Below are 16070 nucleotides of genomic sequence, written 5' to 3' on the forward strand. Positions count from 1 at the left end.
TATAAAACAATAAAAATTAAAAAATAGTGATGCTAGAAATGTAGCACCACAGTCTTTGAGCATTTTCCAAATTTCAGCTGGTATGTCATCTGGGCCAGTGGCCTTTCTATGCTTCTTTCTTTGTATGGCTGCATTTACTTCAGTGACTGTGATAGCTGGTACTGGGCCGAAGACTGGAACAGAGCTTATTACTGGTGGGAGGGGAAATTCTATATTACTGTAGGGAAAATAGTCAGATCATATTTGTAGGATAGTTTGAGTGTTACGCAATATTTCACCATTTCTTTACCATTACTCACAACCGCTTTCTACCTGAGAAACTTTTACATGACCCTAGACATATAACTGTAAAACTCTAATGTTTACTGATAATACATCAGTATTTTCAGGCTGATCTTTCTTTTTATGAACTACAGCTGAAGCATTTTCTGCAGAGTCCACTGTAAAGACTGCATGTTGTTGCTAGCAGGCTCATGTAAATGGGTAGCATTCAGAAACTTTATTGTTGCCAAATGTTTTATGACACCAACACTGAGCAAAGACCCAAAGTTTATGAAGTGGTTTGGTAGATGACCTTTAAGAGACTGCCTAATTTTATGCTCCATTACAGTATTTTAGTTAAGATGCTTTGTCCATTCCTCAGATGTTTAATTTCTTCAGAAAATGAGTGCAGATGGCAATCCAGATATACAACAAACATGTTAAAAAAAGTTTATTTTACATTATATACATTAGGAAATATCCAAAAGCATTACCAACAACATCGATACAGACCATAAATCACTTTTAATGTAGTTATTCTTAGTTTATATCACAGTATAAAGAACATATACAAAAAAAGCCAATATGTGCATTTCCCAGCTAAAACTTGGCATATACATATTACTGCATTGGAAAACAATCAAAAATCTTTTCGCTCAAAATTAAAAATTCCTGTGATGTGTAATAAATCATTTAAATTGTTTGTGTGAGGTAGTAACTAAATCATTTTGGCCGGGTGTTAAGACATTAAAAGGAAAATGTGAAAAACAGTAGTAAGGCCAAATATTTTTTAAAAGAAAAAAGGCCAAATTAAGACAATTAATTCATTGCTGCGGTAACCGACAACTCATTTTCATACGAAGAACAGTTGTTCTGTGGGTGTATTCCCATATGGCAGTAGGTTTTAAGCTTCTGGCCTTAAGAGAAATTAATGTGTTTCCTGAATAAACCCCGGCATATTGCATGGGATTTTTGGTACAGGGAATACACCATTCACACAGGTTATTGGGTTATGTATGTTTGGGTCTTAATCTCACCCCACAGGAATCAAGTGAGATCTCATGCTACACTCCCTGCTCCACAATAACTGCTTGAGACAAGGGAAAAAGTAGGGGAAAGAATGCTTTCTTTTAGGAACCCTTTCCACTATTGCTGAGAAGCTGAATGCTCTGTGAGGAACTCCAGAGCTTCCTGGAATATAGCTTGAAAACCACTATTCAATGAAGACCCCACTACTTAAAGAAAAATAAGAGCAGATGGATCATTCTGCTATCTGCATGTGAAAACCACTATGGAATCTCAGGGTGCATAGTTATCCTATGACGATTAACAGAGCAGCTATGCAGAACAAAATGGGTGAAACTACTGGTAACTAGCTAGGGATGCTACTCCTGTCCTGCCAAGTAGGACACCTACCTCTTAAATGAGAGAAACATGCATATCTTTATCATAATTCGAGTGCGAATGAATATCTGTGAAGTACTGCAAAGAGTACTATTTATGTGCAGTGGCCTTTTCGGTGCAAATGCCTGGATCTAGCGCCAAAATATAGCAACCACTTCCACAATGTGGAATGTTTTTTAATTTTTGCATGATATGGGTGGCACTGAAGAACAAAAACAAATCAAAATAATCCTTATTTTAACATTGTATACATTATAATTATGCCAAGGTACCACTATTTGCGATCCCCCCCATTCAAAATATTTACTTTATTCCCCCAAGCGCAGAAAATAATTAGAGAATTTTCCTTAAATATAAAAATACAGGTGTTCGACTGGCTAGTTTCACAAAGAAAACTATCCAAATAAACTAAAACACCCAAATCATATCTACAAAGTCACAGCTTACTTTTGTGACTAAATACATCACATATTAATACTTTGTGCAACCAAACACCAGTGTACTTGCATCAAATTTAAAACAAGATTGTAACAGGATTAACAGCCTTGGTTACAATGTCTAAAAGGTAAGATTTATTTGTATTAGTAAATTACATAATAAAATACAATAGTGTTATCTGAATGCACTGTTTAGCGCTAGTATCCATTCTTTTTTTTTTAAAAAAAGTGTCCTTAAAATAGTACCCCAAAAAGCAATTCCTTGTCCTTAGCTATCTTTACACATCTGTACAAATAAGACATTCGACCACTATCTACATAAAATCAAGAGATGCCTCCATTTCAACGAAGAAATACTGCATATATGTACAAAGATTACATAATAGTGAACCAAGCACTTATGTGATATAAATGCGCTAAATGTGTCCATAACATTCAGGCAAACATTCTTGCACTCATTCGCTCACACGCCACAATAAATTACAAACTAACTGAAGTTGGGGTACTGCTGCTTTTGTGCAATTTCAGCCATCCATAAGTGTCGAAGCAGTAGTGTTCTCTTGTCAGAATTAAATTGCCATGCAGATTGCTTCTCAGTAACTGTTTTCATGGCCTGCTAAGATGTACAAGTTGCTGTTGGCGGTAGGGTTATCTGTGGGCCGACTCTCCAGTACCACAACCCTGTGAGCAAGGTGGATATAAGCAAAATATAAACATAATGGCAAATATAACAAGCTAACAGGGTGTGTTTATGATAAAGAACCTTCAGGTTGTAGGGCAATTTGGTACCCCAGAAAATGTCTCTCCTTTTAAATACTGTTGGCTATACTTGTTTATCCAAATCATAACTTTGCATAAGAAGTCCACTTTAAAAATGAAATTTGAATATGTGCCACTGAATGATTATTAGGCAGGACTGATAATTATATCGCTGTCAGTAGCCGGAAAAGCTATCCGAGCAATGCTCTCCTTCATGTCCATTTATTGATGCAAGTCAGACTTTTAAGCTTTTGTTTATACCAAAAACAAATTTAGGAGTAAGTTGGATGTTGCCTGGATTTACATATTCAGCTTTGGACATAAAGCCCATTTTCAAAGCTATTTTCAATACAAAAATGAAACGATTTCATTCCACACATTAGGGATGAGTCCAATATTTTCCTGTATAAAAATATGCAAATGTTTGTGGTTGTATCTAAATGTTTCTTTCCAAAATAAAGGTTTATGATTATATTTTCTTGTACCAAAATGTTGTTTCCAAACCTACTATGTACATAATACAAAACACCCAGGCATGAGGAGTATATCAAAGTTTATCAAACTCTGCTCCTCCAGATGTTTTGGACTTCAGCTCCCACAATTCCTAACAGCTGGTAAACTGGCTGGGATTTCTGGGAGCTGAAGTCCAAAACACCTGGAGGAGGACAGTTTGAGAAATACTGGATTAAATGAAAGAAGGAAAAACTTTTTGGGTTCTCAATAATTAGTGACAAAGTTAGGGTTCCATGGGGGGGGGGGGGGAGTCTTCTGGAGGGTTCCATGACCGAAAAAGTTTGGGAACTGCTGCTCTAATAAGCTAACTACTATCCATGGTCCTGAGTCTACTGGTTAACTGAATCCAACACTATTCCTTCCTTCCTGAAGAACAGTTCCACTCAAGGTCCCATACACAATGACTGAGGGTGACCTTACCTGTCAGATCCAAGGAGTCTGAAAATTCTTGTATTGTCTGAAATTTCCTGTGTGATCTGTATGACGAGTCAAATAAAAATTGCGAAAAATGTTACTCTCTTGCTAAAAAATAGTTTTTATCTGCACATAATAATCTACTCCTAGCCAACAATGTGCTGCCACCAATATCATTTTTTCCCCCTAAGGATTGACAACTTTATCACACTAGAGAAAAGAAATCTATTTTAAAATCCGGTTTCTGCCTTCTGCAGAATTCTGAGGTTTGCAGTTTAGTGAGGCTGTTAAAGGCTCCTCCCTAAACTACAAACCCCTGGAATTCTGCAGGAGGCAGAAACCGGATTTTAAGTGGATTTTTTCTCTAGTGTGATGAGGCAATGAGTCTCTTTTGGAAACAAACCCCACCTATATTTCCAAGAAAGCTCTCTCTGCAAGTACAACAAGCTGAACACATTTTAATTATCCTTTAGTAGTTTTTATAGCACACATATGTTGCATGTCTCCCTAAACGTCATTGCATTTTTAGATGTGAATTCAAAGATTTAAGTCCAATCGTTAATCTCAACTAGAGTGATGCCCATTAAATCAATGGTCCTTCCAGAGGTTTGATGGCTAAAGGAAATAGTTTTGTATAGTGGTTAGAGCTCAGACTAAGACTCTCAAGATGGGTTCAAATCCCCACCCAGCCATGTTAATTTACTTGAAGACACACACCTAATACTTCCAAAGTTCTTGGTTCTTTCACAATATATATTTACAGCACTACATTACACTTTAATGCCATAATCTTGTGAAGTTTTGGGACATGCAGTTTAGGAAGGAATATTTAGAATTCCCAGCCAGAGAGCTCTTGTGCCTCACCAAACTACAAACCCAAGGATTCCACAGGATGTTGCCATAGCAGAACTGCAAAGTAGTACTAAAATTTTGTGGTGTTAAACAGTCCTTTTTTCTGTTGTTGAAGGCTTTCATGGCCAAAATCACTGGGCTGCTGTGAGTTTTCTGGGCTGTATGGCCATGTTCCAGACGCATTCTCTCCTGACGTTTCACCCACATCTATAGCATGCATCCTCAGATGTTGTGAGGTCTGCTGGAAACTAGGTAAGTGAGGTTTATATATTTGTGGAATGTCCAGCATGGGAGAAATAACTCTGTTTGAGGCAAGTGTGAATGTTGTAATAGGCCATCTTGATTAGCATCGAGTGGCTTTTCAGCTTCAAAGACTGGCTAATTCCTGCCTGGGGGAATCCTTTGTTGGGAGGTGTAAGCTGGCCTGGATTGTTATAAAATCAGATCAGTCAATAAAGAGGAACACTCTCACAACAGGGGAATTCCTGACATTAAACAATCATAGATGTGGGCAAAACCTCAGAGAGAATGCTTCTGGAATATGGCCATACAGCCCAGAAAACTCACAGCAACCCAGTCCCTTTTTGATTTGATGAGACTGTTCTAGAAGGGATCAGCAACTGGAATTAGGTCTAAAACTGAAAGACTGTGTGAGGTTACTCTGTGACTTCTCTGATGAGCTGAAGTTTGATGTGGAGTATTTCTAGTTTCACTATTTTAAAACTGATTTTGTATCCTGCAAAATCTTCTCAAGGGTGAAATATTATGGGTATTAAGAAAAACAATTTTATATTGGAGCTTATTTTTCAAGACAAGTCAAGTTTTATTCCACCATGGAAGATTTACCTCGTTTGACCGAAAACTTCTGCCCTGCATTCCATGCTTCCAGAAAGCCAAAACACTGTCTTGTAAACAAACTGGCAAAAGAGATAACATTGATTAACCTTCTACAGCCATTAGACACCCACACACCTACTGGTACATACACTATATTTATTTGACACACGTCTGAATACACACTCAAGTAAAACATGAGGTTACAATCTGTAACCATGGCTAACCCCATCTGGAAAGAAAAGGTCTCATTTAGATAATTGGAGTTTGTAAGTAATAGGACACTGGGGTTCTGACTGAAAAGTGAAGTGAAAAGAGAAGCATCTACTTCTTGTGATTAATAGATGTCCTCAACAAGGAGAAAATTTATGTTTAAAACACTAACAAGTTAATATAGCAACTGAGATACACAATTAACTAATTTATTTTATAAACCCAGAGATTTTAAATCAGCAGAAAATGCACATAAAACTTAAATACAAAAGGCATCATTTCTGTATACTGTGTTACTGTACACATTATCCTTTATTTGAAAAGTGATGTACATTTAACTTATTTTTGGAATAACGGATTTATGATTTGTCCGAGCTAGCTTTGTTGTCAGAAATACATAAAATGAATGGCCTACAATGAAAGACCTTAGAGGACTAGCTAGATGCTTCTAAACTGATTCAATCTGGAAAGTGTGGCAGTCAATTTTACTTACCTATTGATTCAATCTGGAAATCAAATGTGAGTTCTGAAGACAGTTTTCGACTAGATTTCAATCTACCTTGCAAATTTACTATCTTTATACAGCCTGAAAAACAAACACCATATATGTTTTATAGTGATCTTTCTTATATCATGCCCCTTATTTGAAAATGTATATCCAGGTCCCACAGGGCACTTACAATCCAGGCAGACTAAAATGGTATCTCTCTCCAACTGTGTTACGTGCACAACATTTGTCTGTGTAGTATCTACAATAAAAGAACAAAATCAATTGGAATTCATGTATATATCTTAATTCTACGTAGATGCTGTAATTCAAGTATTAATTTGAATATGAATTCTATTTCCTTAAGAATCTTATTGGACCTTATTCTTTATCAGAAACTATTTTATTATTTATGTATTTAAAGCATTTATATTCCACCCTTCTCACCCCAAAAGGGGACTCAGGGCAGAATATAAATGCTATGTATATACGATGCTGGTACAGCCTTTGGTACTATCAGTATGAACACAAATTTTTACATTTGAACAGAAAATAGAAGATTTTTGTTTATTTGTATTTGTTTTCATGACATGGTCAAGGTTCAGGTCTAGGCTATTTGGCTAGCCACATCCCCTTGTATGAACCTGGCCCTAAGAGCTTCAGGAGAGGCCCTTCTCTCAGTCCCACCTCCATCTCAAGCTCGGTTGGTGGGAAGAAGAGAGCGGACCTTCCTTCTCAGTGGTGCCCCTCGACTTTAAAACTCCCTTCTTCCCAGGAAAGCCAGAATGCCCCCCTTCTGCTGTCCTTCTGGCGGCAGGCTAAAACTTTTTTATTCAGGCAGGCTTTTAAAGATTAAAGTGTTTAAGATCAATTCAGGAGGTGCAATGGTTTTTAACTCTGAATTTGTTTTAATGGTTTTTAACTGGGCATTTTTAATGCTGTTTATATTTAATCTTGTTTTAATGTTCATATAATTGTATATTTTAAATGGTTATGCTGATGCTTTTATGTTAAGCCGCTTTGAGTCCCCTTCGGGGAGATAAAGCGGGGGTATAAATAAATATAGTAGTAGTAGTAGTAGTAGTAGTAGTAATAATAATAATAATAATAATAATAATAATAATTCAGACAAGGACTTCAATAAGAGGGATTTAATATATGTAGTATTGTTATATTCTTATTACCAGTTTATCAGAGGATACGTAGCCCCCGGTGGCGCAGTGGGTTAAACCCCTGTGCCGGCAGGACTGAAGACTGACAGGTCCCAGGTTCGAATCTGGGGAGAGGTGGATGAGCTCCCTCTATCAGCTCCAGCTCCTCATGCGGGGACATGAGAGAAGCCTCTCACAAGGATGATAAAACATCAAATCATCCGGATGTCCCCTGGGCAACATCTTTGCAGATGGCCAATTTTCTCACACCAGAAGCGACTTGCAGTTTCTCAAGTCGCTCCTGACACGACAAAAAAATAATCAAAAGTTATTATTATTAGTATTACCATCATCATCTGTGTATCAGAATACCATTGCATTTTTTGTTCCAGTCTAAGATGTGCTGGGGCATAGCAATACTATCATGTTTTTAGCCCTATTTCTTATTTTTGCTCCATATCAATTCTATTCTGATGGGAATCCTCACTCCTATTTCTCAAGACTGAGGAACTGAGTGTCCCTGTCAAGTGTAAGCAATCAATCCTCCAGCCACATGCGTACCCAAGTTGTGATGGTCGTAGAAATCAGGCAAAATTCAAATTAGCTGACAAGTCACAAGTACACTCAATCCCTCAGTCTTAAACGAGAAAGGAGTGAGGAATAACAGTTTCAGGGCAATCCCAAATAGGACATATATCTCAATTTTAGAATAACTGTATCAACACATTTAGCAGCATATCAGGTCAGTTATCTGTGTATTACTCCATTACGAATAGCACAACTTGAATGTAACATGGTTGCCTTTCCCTCACACACTGCGGGCCACTGAAAGCACTATGATTTGAGTTTTAACCTTTTTATTTAACCTTATTTTACTGTGGCCACACAGCTAATTGGTTATCCAATCAAAATCATTATCTTTATCTATATATCAACTACATGACAAGGTCTTTTCGTTGCCTGTCACCTAGTGTCCTACTAGTTTCTACTTTTAAAATTTTTATTTACCGTACATTCCACTGAATATCTTGCAGTATACACAGCCTAAAATTGAAACCATTTTTGAAACAATGTATTAAAGAAAGAAGGCTCACACTATTATTGACTTAATTGCCCGAATTAGTTCTTACGATTTATCTTATATTCTATAGACAGTAATCCATTACAGTCTATCCTTTTGAAGTATATGATTGGGCTGCAAAGTTGGCAACCAAATAATCTGGCCTGTAACTATAAAATTAATTTCTTACAACCAGGTCTGGAATTATTTGGTGAGCAGCTCATTACATTAGGCAGGCAAAATATGGGTTGGTTTGTATTCGAGTACTTTTTCAGTAAATGGAATTTACTAAGAAATCATTGTATCTGTAATTATGGGTGTTGATCATGCTCTAAGACAACTAACTGTATAAGGAAAAGTGACCAAAGGAATTCACAAACCTGTTTCAGTGAACCATGAAGAGGTAGAATTTGGGTTGACAGTCTCAAACTTCACCACCTGATTGAAGTCTCTTCCTTTACTCACACCAACACAAACTAAAGGGAATTCCTGTTCCGGTACTACCAGCATTTCAAATAATCTCAGTGGACAAGGTACAGGAAAATCTATATGCTAAATTAAGAAAAATATTATTAATTAATGTTTGTAAAATACTGTTAAACATTATGAGCTAAATCCAATTATTAGTTACAACTAGAGCATGAAAGAATGGGACTAGTTAAATTAGTACGTATGTCTCAATTGATTCAATGTATAAACTTTAGTTAAGACTAACAATTAGGTTTAATGTGTTGTCAGAGGTTTTCATGTCTGGAATCACTGGGTTGGTCTGAGTTTTTCGGGCTGTATGGTGATGTTCCAGAAGTATTTTCTCCTGATGTTTCACTCACATCTATGCAGGTATCCTCCGAGGTTGTGAGGTATATTGGAAACTAAGCAAGGGATGTTTATATATCTGTGGAATGTCCAGGGTGGGAGAAAGAACTCTTGTCTGTGGGAGGGAAGTGTGAATATTGGTATTAATCACCTTAATTTGCAATGCTAATCAAAGTGATTAATTGCAACATTCACACTTGCCTCAAACAGACGAGAGTTCTTTCTCCCATCCTGGACATTCCACAGATATATAAACCTTACTTGCCTAATTTCCAACAGGTCTCACAACCTCTCAGGATGTCTACCATAGATGTGGGAGAAATGTCAGGAAAGAATGCTTCTGGAACATTATACAACCCAGAAAACTCACAACAACCCAATTATATTTATTGCTATTATTTCAACAATGTCACAATATGATCTAACAGATTTCTCCTTTCATTGTAACTTCAGGCCTCTTTCGTGAAAGAGGAAATAGGTAAACGTTGGAAAGCGGTGTGCATGCAGATTTTGCCACTAGTATAAAAACAACATCTAAAAACACTCTACACCAGAAAACTTCAATCAGTTGTGATAGGTCATTGGGTGACATGTCTCTAAACTGTCAAAATGAGGTTGATTTACTAGCTGCTGATCCTGAAAAAAAAATCCATGATCTCTGAATAATTCTAGTTGTTTGAACTTGCAGGAGTCATTAGGAGAGGTGATACTTAATCCACCACTTCCAAAGCACTACCAATTGGTGACTGCCAGGGAAAAAGGTAGGAGGGCTCAATTCATTTTTAACACAGTCATTTTCTCTAATGAAGGGGAACTCACTATGCAAATTTGGTATAATTTATCTCTATTGGTGAAAGGTTGTCAGGGGACCAGAGGGGCCTTGAATCCAAAGCCTTCCCACAAGAAAGAATCCTTTCATCTCTTGCTGCTAGGATACTAGGAACACAAGGTGTGCTTCCAGTGAACCCTGACTTCTACATGCCAGAAACAAACTGATGTAATTGTACTATCTTAATCAAATAACCTCCTGCCCCAATTCAAAACATCAACATGCAGTACTTCTCCAACCTCCTATCAATGGGCTAGACTTTTTTCCAATTTTCTTACGATGAAATTACTTCGACAGCTTTTTTTGAATGAGAACATACTCCAAAAATTGGTTTTTAATAAGATGTACCTAACTCATTGGTTCCAGCAGGCATTATGAAGGACAGGCTATTTTGAAGGACCGGGGGTGGGGGAGGATGGGGGAGAAAAGTAATATAGCTGAAAAATGTATAGAAATCACAGAAGAACAGAAATATGGAAATAATTCAGAATGACAACTACTGAAATCTGAAAAAAGACTTTTGATTACTTCAATAATATTTAGGCTAGGGAAAGTTATGCTAGGAAGCTCACCTTGATTAACATGAATTTCTGCATTGGTTCAACCCACTCTAACAGAACAATGCTGGACTGTAGTGCTCCACACAGATATTTGTGTCCTGTGTAAGGATTCCTCACTATAAAAGAGAAGTGTTTGAAATACATTGAAATAAACACATGTAAGGCATGTGCGTGGCCTGGTCCAAAAGAATGCCGTGCTGCATTCATATGACTCTCTCTTGATAATAGAGGAATAATGAAACCTGTTTTTTTTAAGATTTTTATTTGTCATGATTACTTATGAAGAATGGATTATTTTGTAAGTTATTTTTTCCCCTTTTTCAGAGTCACCATTTGGATATTACAGAGTGTGTTGCAGTGACTTGAGAAGGAAACCAGGATTTGAATTTCTGCTCAGCCATGGAAACCCTTTGGGTGACCTTGGGCAAGTCACACTCTCTCAATTTCAGAGGAATGCAAAGACCCCTCTGAACAAATTTTGCCAAGAGAACCATGTGATCGGTTTGTTTCTAGATCAGGCTTAAGCAGCTGAGGGGGAAAAGGAAGGAGTCTGAGGCTGTTAGCAATGGTGGGACTTGAAAGTCCAAAGTACTTACAGCAGGCCTGTGCCTGCTCTAGATCACTGTAAGTCAGAAACAACTTGAAGGCACACAATAAAAATATTAGAAGATATTGAATCTAAGGAAAAAAATAAAGAAGGATTTATCCTCTTGACTCTCCCTTTCTATTTTACATATGTTAAGACTGCTATTCCTACTCAGTATGATCCCCTATAAGGTTATTTGAGAAAAAATATAAAAATTGGGTCTCCAGAATTATCCTGTGTAAAATTCCAACCCCACCATTTCGTTAGCAAAGACATATGATAACAAATGACAGAGGATTAGAAGGATGAGTGCATATTTGGATGACATTTTACTTACCCACGCAACACTTCTGGCACCATTTAGTGTCTGGAATTTTTGTAGAAACAGCAAACTTCCTACAATAAAAAACACACCAAAAATAAATTGAGCTCATAATTTTGCTTTTCAAAATGATGCATCTTCAAATTTAATCAAGTGGCTTTCTGCTCCAAATCCAGGAAGGTCCAACTAGTTAATGAGATATGGGTCGAAGTTAGCCCATGGCATATAGGTTGTGTGTGTGTAGATTGAACATGTCTTCCAAAAATATAGCATCAAAATGGCAAACCAATGCAACATACAGGGCACCCACCCCAATCTGAGTGAAAGCAGAAAATTCCACATCTCCACCTTGTTATAATTTCCCCTCCTTTCTGTAATATCTAGCAGCTTTCATAGTTAAATATGGAGGAGGAAAAGCCCAACTCCTCTATTCCCACTTTATCAATCTGTATAAGCATTTACATCTTTCCTGTTTTCTTCATAGTATCTTAAAATTTAATCAAGTGGCTTTCTGCTCCAAATCCAGGAAGGTGCAACTAGTTAATGAGATATGGGTCGAAGTCCATCTTTCCATCTAACTATGATCTTAAAAATAGTCTTTCAAATACATATATGGCTGCACACACACATATATGGCTGCACACACCAGAAACGACTTGTAGTTTCTCAAGTCGCTCCTGACACAACAACAAAAAAAAACACATACAGATATCCACATTAAAAATGGAATCTAATTGCTGGATTCCTAACCAAAATTCAACTGAAGTCTAAAAAAATGCATATTATTTACCTCGGAAGTATTCTGTCAGGAAGCTTGTGTGCTGGTATAGCAACTGGTAATTTCTGCATTTGTCGAGCGTAATCAAACAATCCCGGCAAATTATGGGAATAAAGTTGAGAAGCTTTACCTGTAAATAAATGTAGAAATTAAAACTGAACCACAGAGCACAGGCATTTGCATGCCAAATGATTTAAAAAAAAAAGGTTTCTAAGTCTCACCAGATATTGATAGTAAGCAGTTGTTCATTACGTACAGCCACGTACATCGTCGGGGAAAGAGCTGATAAAAGATTAAAAGAATCCAAATTTTGAGACTTATTTTTTGAAGGAGAGAACATATTGAATGAACAACTTACTAAATCCATAATCTACTCTTCAATACAAGATTCCTAGAATAGTGTTAAAAACAAACATAACTAAATTGGAGGGATAGTTGGTACTATTGTTTAGGTCAAAGGTGGGTAGGTGCTACTTGCAAGGTGTGTGAGATCCAAAAGCCCTCCACAGCTGCAAGATACCTTAATTTTTTAAAAAGAAGTCTGTTTTTTGAAAAAAATCCAATCTCCCAAATGGCCAAAAACTACAACAAAACAAAGAGATCTTTCTCTCTTTGTCTCCAAATCCCTTGAAAACCCCACCAAAGCTCAGGATTGATGCAAGATCAAAATGTTTTACGTTGTGTCTGTGATTGTTGTTCAGTTTTATAGTTTTAATGGTTTTAATCTATTATCATATGCTGTTGATTTGATATGTGATGTTTTTATACATGTGAGGCATTGAATTTTGCCATTGACTATGTTGTGAACTGCTTTGAGTCCCCCCAGGGGTGAGAAAAGCTGTATATAAATGCAATAAATAAATAAATAAATAATCAAACAAAATCATGAAATCAGCCTGAAATCTGCTGAAATTAAATACAAAAGTGACATTGATCACTTCTTGTTTCTATTTTGGGTTCTTTTTACATTTGTGTATTTTTTTTCATGGTCTGGCGGTGCCTAGGTGAGCAAAACAGCATTCCTCAATGGGTTTTGACGCACTGGAGAGCTGGGTGAAAAACTACCCAGAAATTTAAAATAATTCTTAGGGGTGTGGGGGTTTTAGTATGTGAGTAAAACGCACTGATGAAAACTCACTCCTGCTCCATGTAGTTGCCAACTCGTTCTAACTTACACTCAATCTTGAGCTCCTAGGATCCATTCACCCATGTTTATATTTCCTCTATATGTCAATATGAATATATGAGTATATTATTTACATATCTGGGAGAGTTTTTAATCATCAGGGTTCAAAGTGTAAACTTTTTTCAGTACCTTCTCAAAAACAGGTGAAATCTGAATTTAGATATTTTCAACTTCAAGAGGGAAGGGTTAAGATAGACTTAGGTAAAGCCATTACTTTAAAAGAAAAACAAAATATAATGAACGACACCAGGGCATACGTCGAAATAGGATAAACAGAACATGAACACAAACCTGTTCCATTGATGTTTCATGGAGCTCATTAAGGTTCAAGGTATAAATGCCTTCCTCAGCACCAAATATTAAGTACTGGTCTACAAAGAAATGAACATACTCATTTATTAAAATGACTTTATCAGGTGAAAGCATCAGATATAAGGTTGCTATTGTTGCAATTTTTATCATCGTCACCCTGCCTTTTTCCCAGTTCAGGAATACTATTAGGAAAATGTCAGAAATAGACATGAGATTATTACCTCGTGTGTCAGGATTAATCCATGAAGTTGCACAATGAATTTTTAAGGGGCATCCATTGAAAACCTTTGAAAAACAGGCACCCATCTGTGAAAAACAAAACCATATATTATTTGTAACATTTGTTTAGAGGATTCATCTTACCTACAGCTGCACTTCAATTCATGTGAAATTATGAAAAACAAACACAAATTGCTAAGCATATAAATTATTTCAATATTGCAAAAAATTCTCATTGTCTTGGCTACATTCAATTGATTGTATTGCTTTTTTTCTTCTTCCCTCCTTTTTTACTGGCTATCCTTTTCTCATTTGCCTATACAACTGTACAGTCTATATGTGGGAACCAACTTTTTTGGTTCAAAGCACTCTCTCCTTCAAAACACCAGGTTCAATTGTGATATTCTGGACTGATACTAAAAGAAGTTGGATTTAAGAATGGTAATTACTGTAAGGTACTGCTGTATGTCTAATTTATGTAATAAAGTAAGTGATCTGTCAGTGGAAGGTGACAGCTGGGAGTGACTGTCGACTGGCTGAATGTTTGAGGGGATTTTAAAAGGCTGGTGTTTATTATATGGAGCCATGATGGTGCAATGGGTTAAACCCTTGTGCTGCTGAACTGCAAGAGACACTCCAAGCAATCTCGCTAGCCACACAACCAGGATGTGAAAAGGCAGGCTCCTCAGCTTGAAAATGGAGAAAGGTACATTTCCAAAGCCAGATATGAGCACCACCTAAGAAGCCAGAGAAGCCTCTGCCTTTGTTTATGTTTGTGTGTCTCACAGTAAATGATTGTAAAGGCATGTAAATGCTGCAATCCGCTCTGAGTCCTCTAAGGGAGAAGGGCAGAATATAAATAATGTGAATAATAATAATAATAATAATAATAATTATTATTATTATTATTCAGACAGTGAGAGACGTGTGTGTCTGAGGAATAGCAGTGAAAGGCAGAGATGATATGAGAGTTAAAAAGGACCAGAGATAGAGATTCTGAGTTAGGCTCAGTCAGTTAGCAATATGAGTGAGTGCTTTGAGCTCAGTAGTTAGGCTCATTTTTATATGCCAATTGCCTATGGTTAACCAGAAGTCCTTTTCTGAGATCTGATCTATTTCTTTCTACAATCCAGTACAGAATCTTTCAATTTCTTTTCTTTTGCCTCTTTAGTAGGATCATAAACTTGAGTTAAGGGTACATTGATGGGTTTTCTCTGAGGTTTTATTGATATGATATGATACCGTACGGTCAGACTTTGCTTTATATGCGTTGTCTGCTTTTACTACATCTCTTCTCACCAGAAATGTCACCCAATTTATTTATACATTTTCATTTTCCGAGTAAAATACTAATTATCTGACTCTTTAGTTTGTTGCAATGTTTGTTCAATTTCTTATATCTATTGTAATCATATACAGAACACAATTTCTCTGTATCATTTTATTTTGCTCCTAACAGCATCCAATTTAGGATTCTGAATTTTTCAAGACTTTCACATGAGGGATTATCAAGAAAGGTATGTTGAAGAAAATACTATGCTTTCAGAGTAAAAGTCTATCTCAAAATCACAAAGCTTTACATCTAATATTATAAGCTATGCAGAAGAAAATAGGCCAAATTTTCCCTAAAGAAATGAAAGCCAAAACTCCATTTGACAGTTGTTGCATTCTCCAGACTGCTTTACAACATTACTGCTCATCAAAGTATGCGAAACCATCTGGGATCTTCAAACTAGAGACTTGGTTTCATTTTAAAAAAGGATTCTATCATTAAAAAATATACTACAGTGTATTTAATTAAGAAATTATCAAATGGGATTACGTTATTTTTCATATAAGCCAGTTTAATTTTGTCATAACTATATAGCATTAGAATAAACATGACAGGTTAATGTTTCTGAATTCTTGTTTTTTGAAAACTAACAGCATATACCTGTTATTTATAACTGTTATTTATAACTATGCATAATAATAAAACTTGTTTTGAAGTTCAAGAAACATAAAGATTATCATCACAGCTGCCAAATGAATTAAAATGATTTTTAAAAACCACTGCAGTTCTATGACAGATAGAACA

General features: G+C 36.4%; 1 protein-coding gene across 9 annotated transcripts in view; it reads right to left on the reverse strand.

Annotated features, from left to right (window-relative positions):
* Window positions 1–688: 688 nt before the first annotated feature.
* Window positions 689–16070, reverse strand: part of MAP4K3 (mitogen-activated protein kinase kinase kinase kinase 3) — an 84008-nt gene continuing 68626 nt past the window's right edge. For all 9 annotated transcript variants that reach the window (XM_067463235.1, XM_067463229.1, XM_067463228.1 and 6 more), the window contains 12 exons: window positions 13996–14080; window positions 13754–13833; window positions 12498–12558; window positions 12289–12406; window positions 11514–11572; window positions 10603–10706; window positions 8766–8937; window positions 6368–6436; window positions 6181–6273; window positions 5487–5557; window positions 3795–3850; window positions 689–2783 (listed from right to left, as the gene is read on the reverse strand). In XM_067463235.1, coding sequence (XP_067319336.1) covers window positions 2696–2783; window positions 3795–3850; window positions 5487–5557; window positions 6181–6273; window positions 6368–6436; window positions 8766–8937; window positions 10603–10706; window positions 11514–11572; window positions 12289–12406; window positions 12498–12558; window positions 13754–13833; window positions 13996–14080 — 1056 coding nt within the window. In that variant the 3' untranslated portion in view covers window positions 689–2695. The remainder of the gene's footprint in view (window positions 2784–3794; window positions 3851–5486; window positions 5558–6180; window positions 6274–6367; window positions 6437–8765; window positions 8938–10602; window positions 10707–11513; window positions 11573–12288; window positions 12407–12497; window positions 12559–13753; window positions 13834–13995; window positions 14081–16070) is intronic.

This window comes from Anolis sagrei, chromosome 1 (genome assembly GCF_037176765.1).
Source record: "Anolis sagrei isolate rAnoSag1 chromosome 1, rAnoSag1.mat, whole genome shotgun sequence".
In the NCBI taxonomy this organism is placed as follows: Eukaryota; Metazoa; Chordata; class Lepidosauria; order Squamata; family Dactyloidae; genus Anolis; species Anolis sagrei.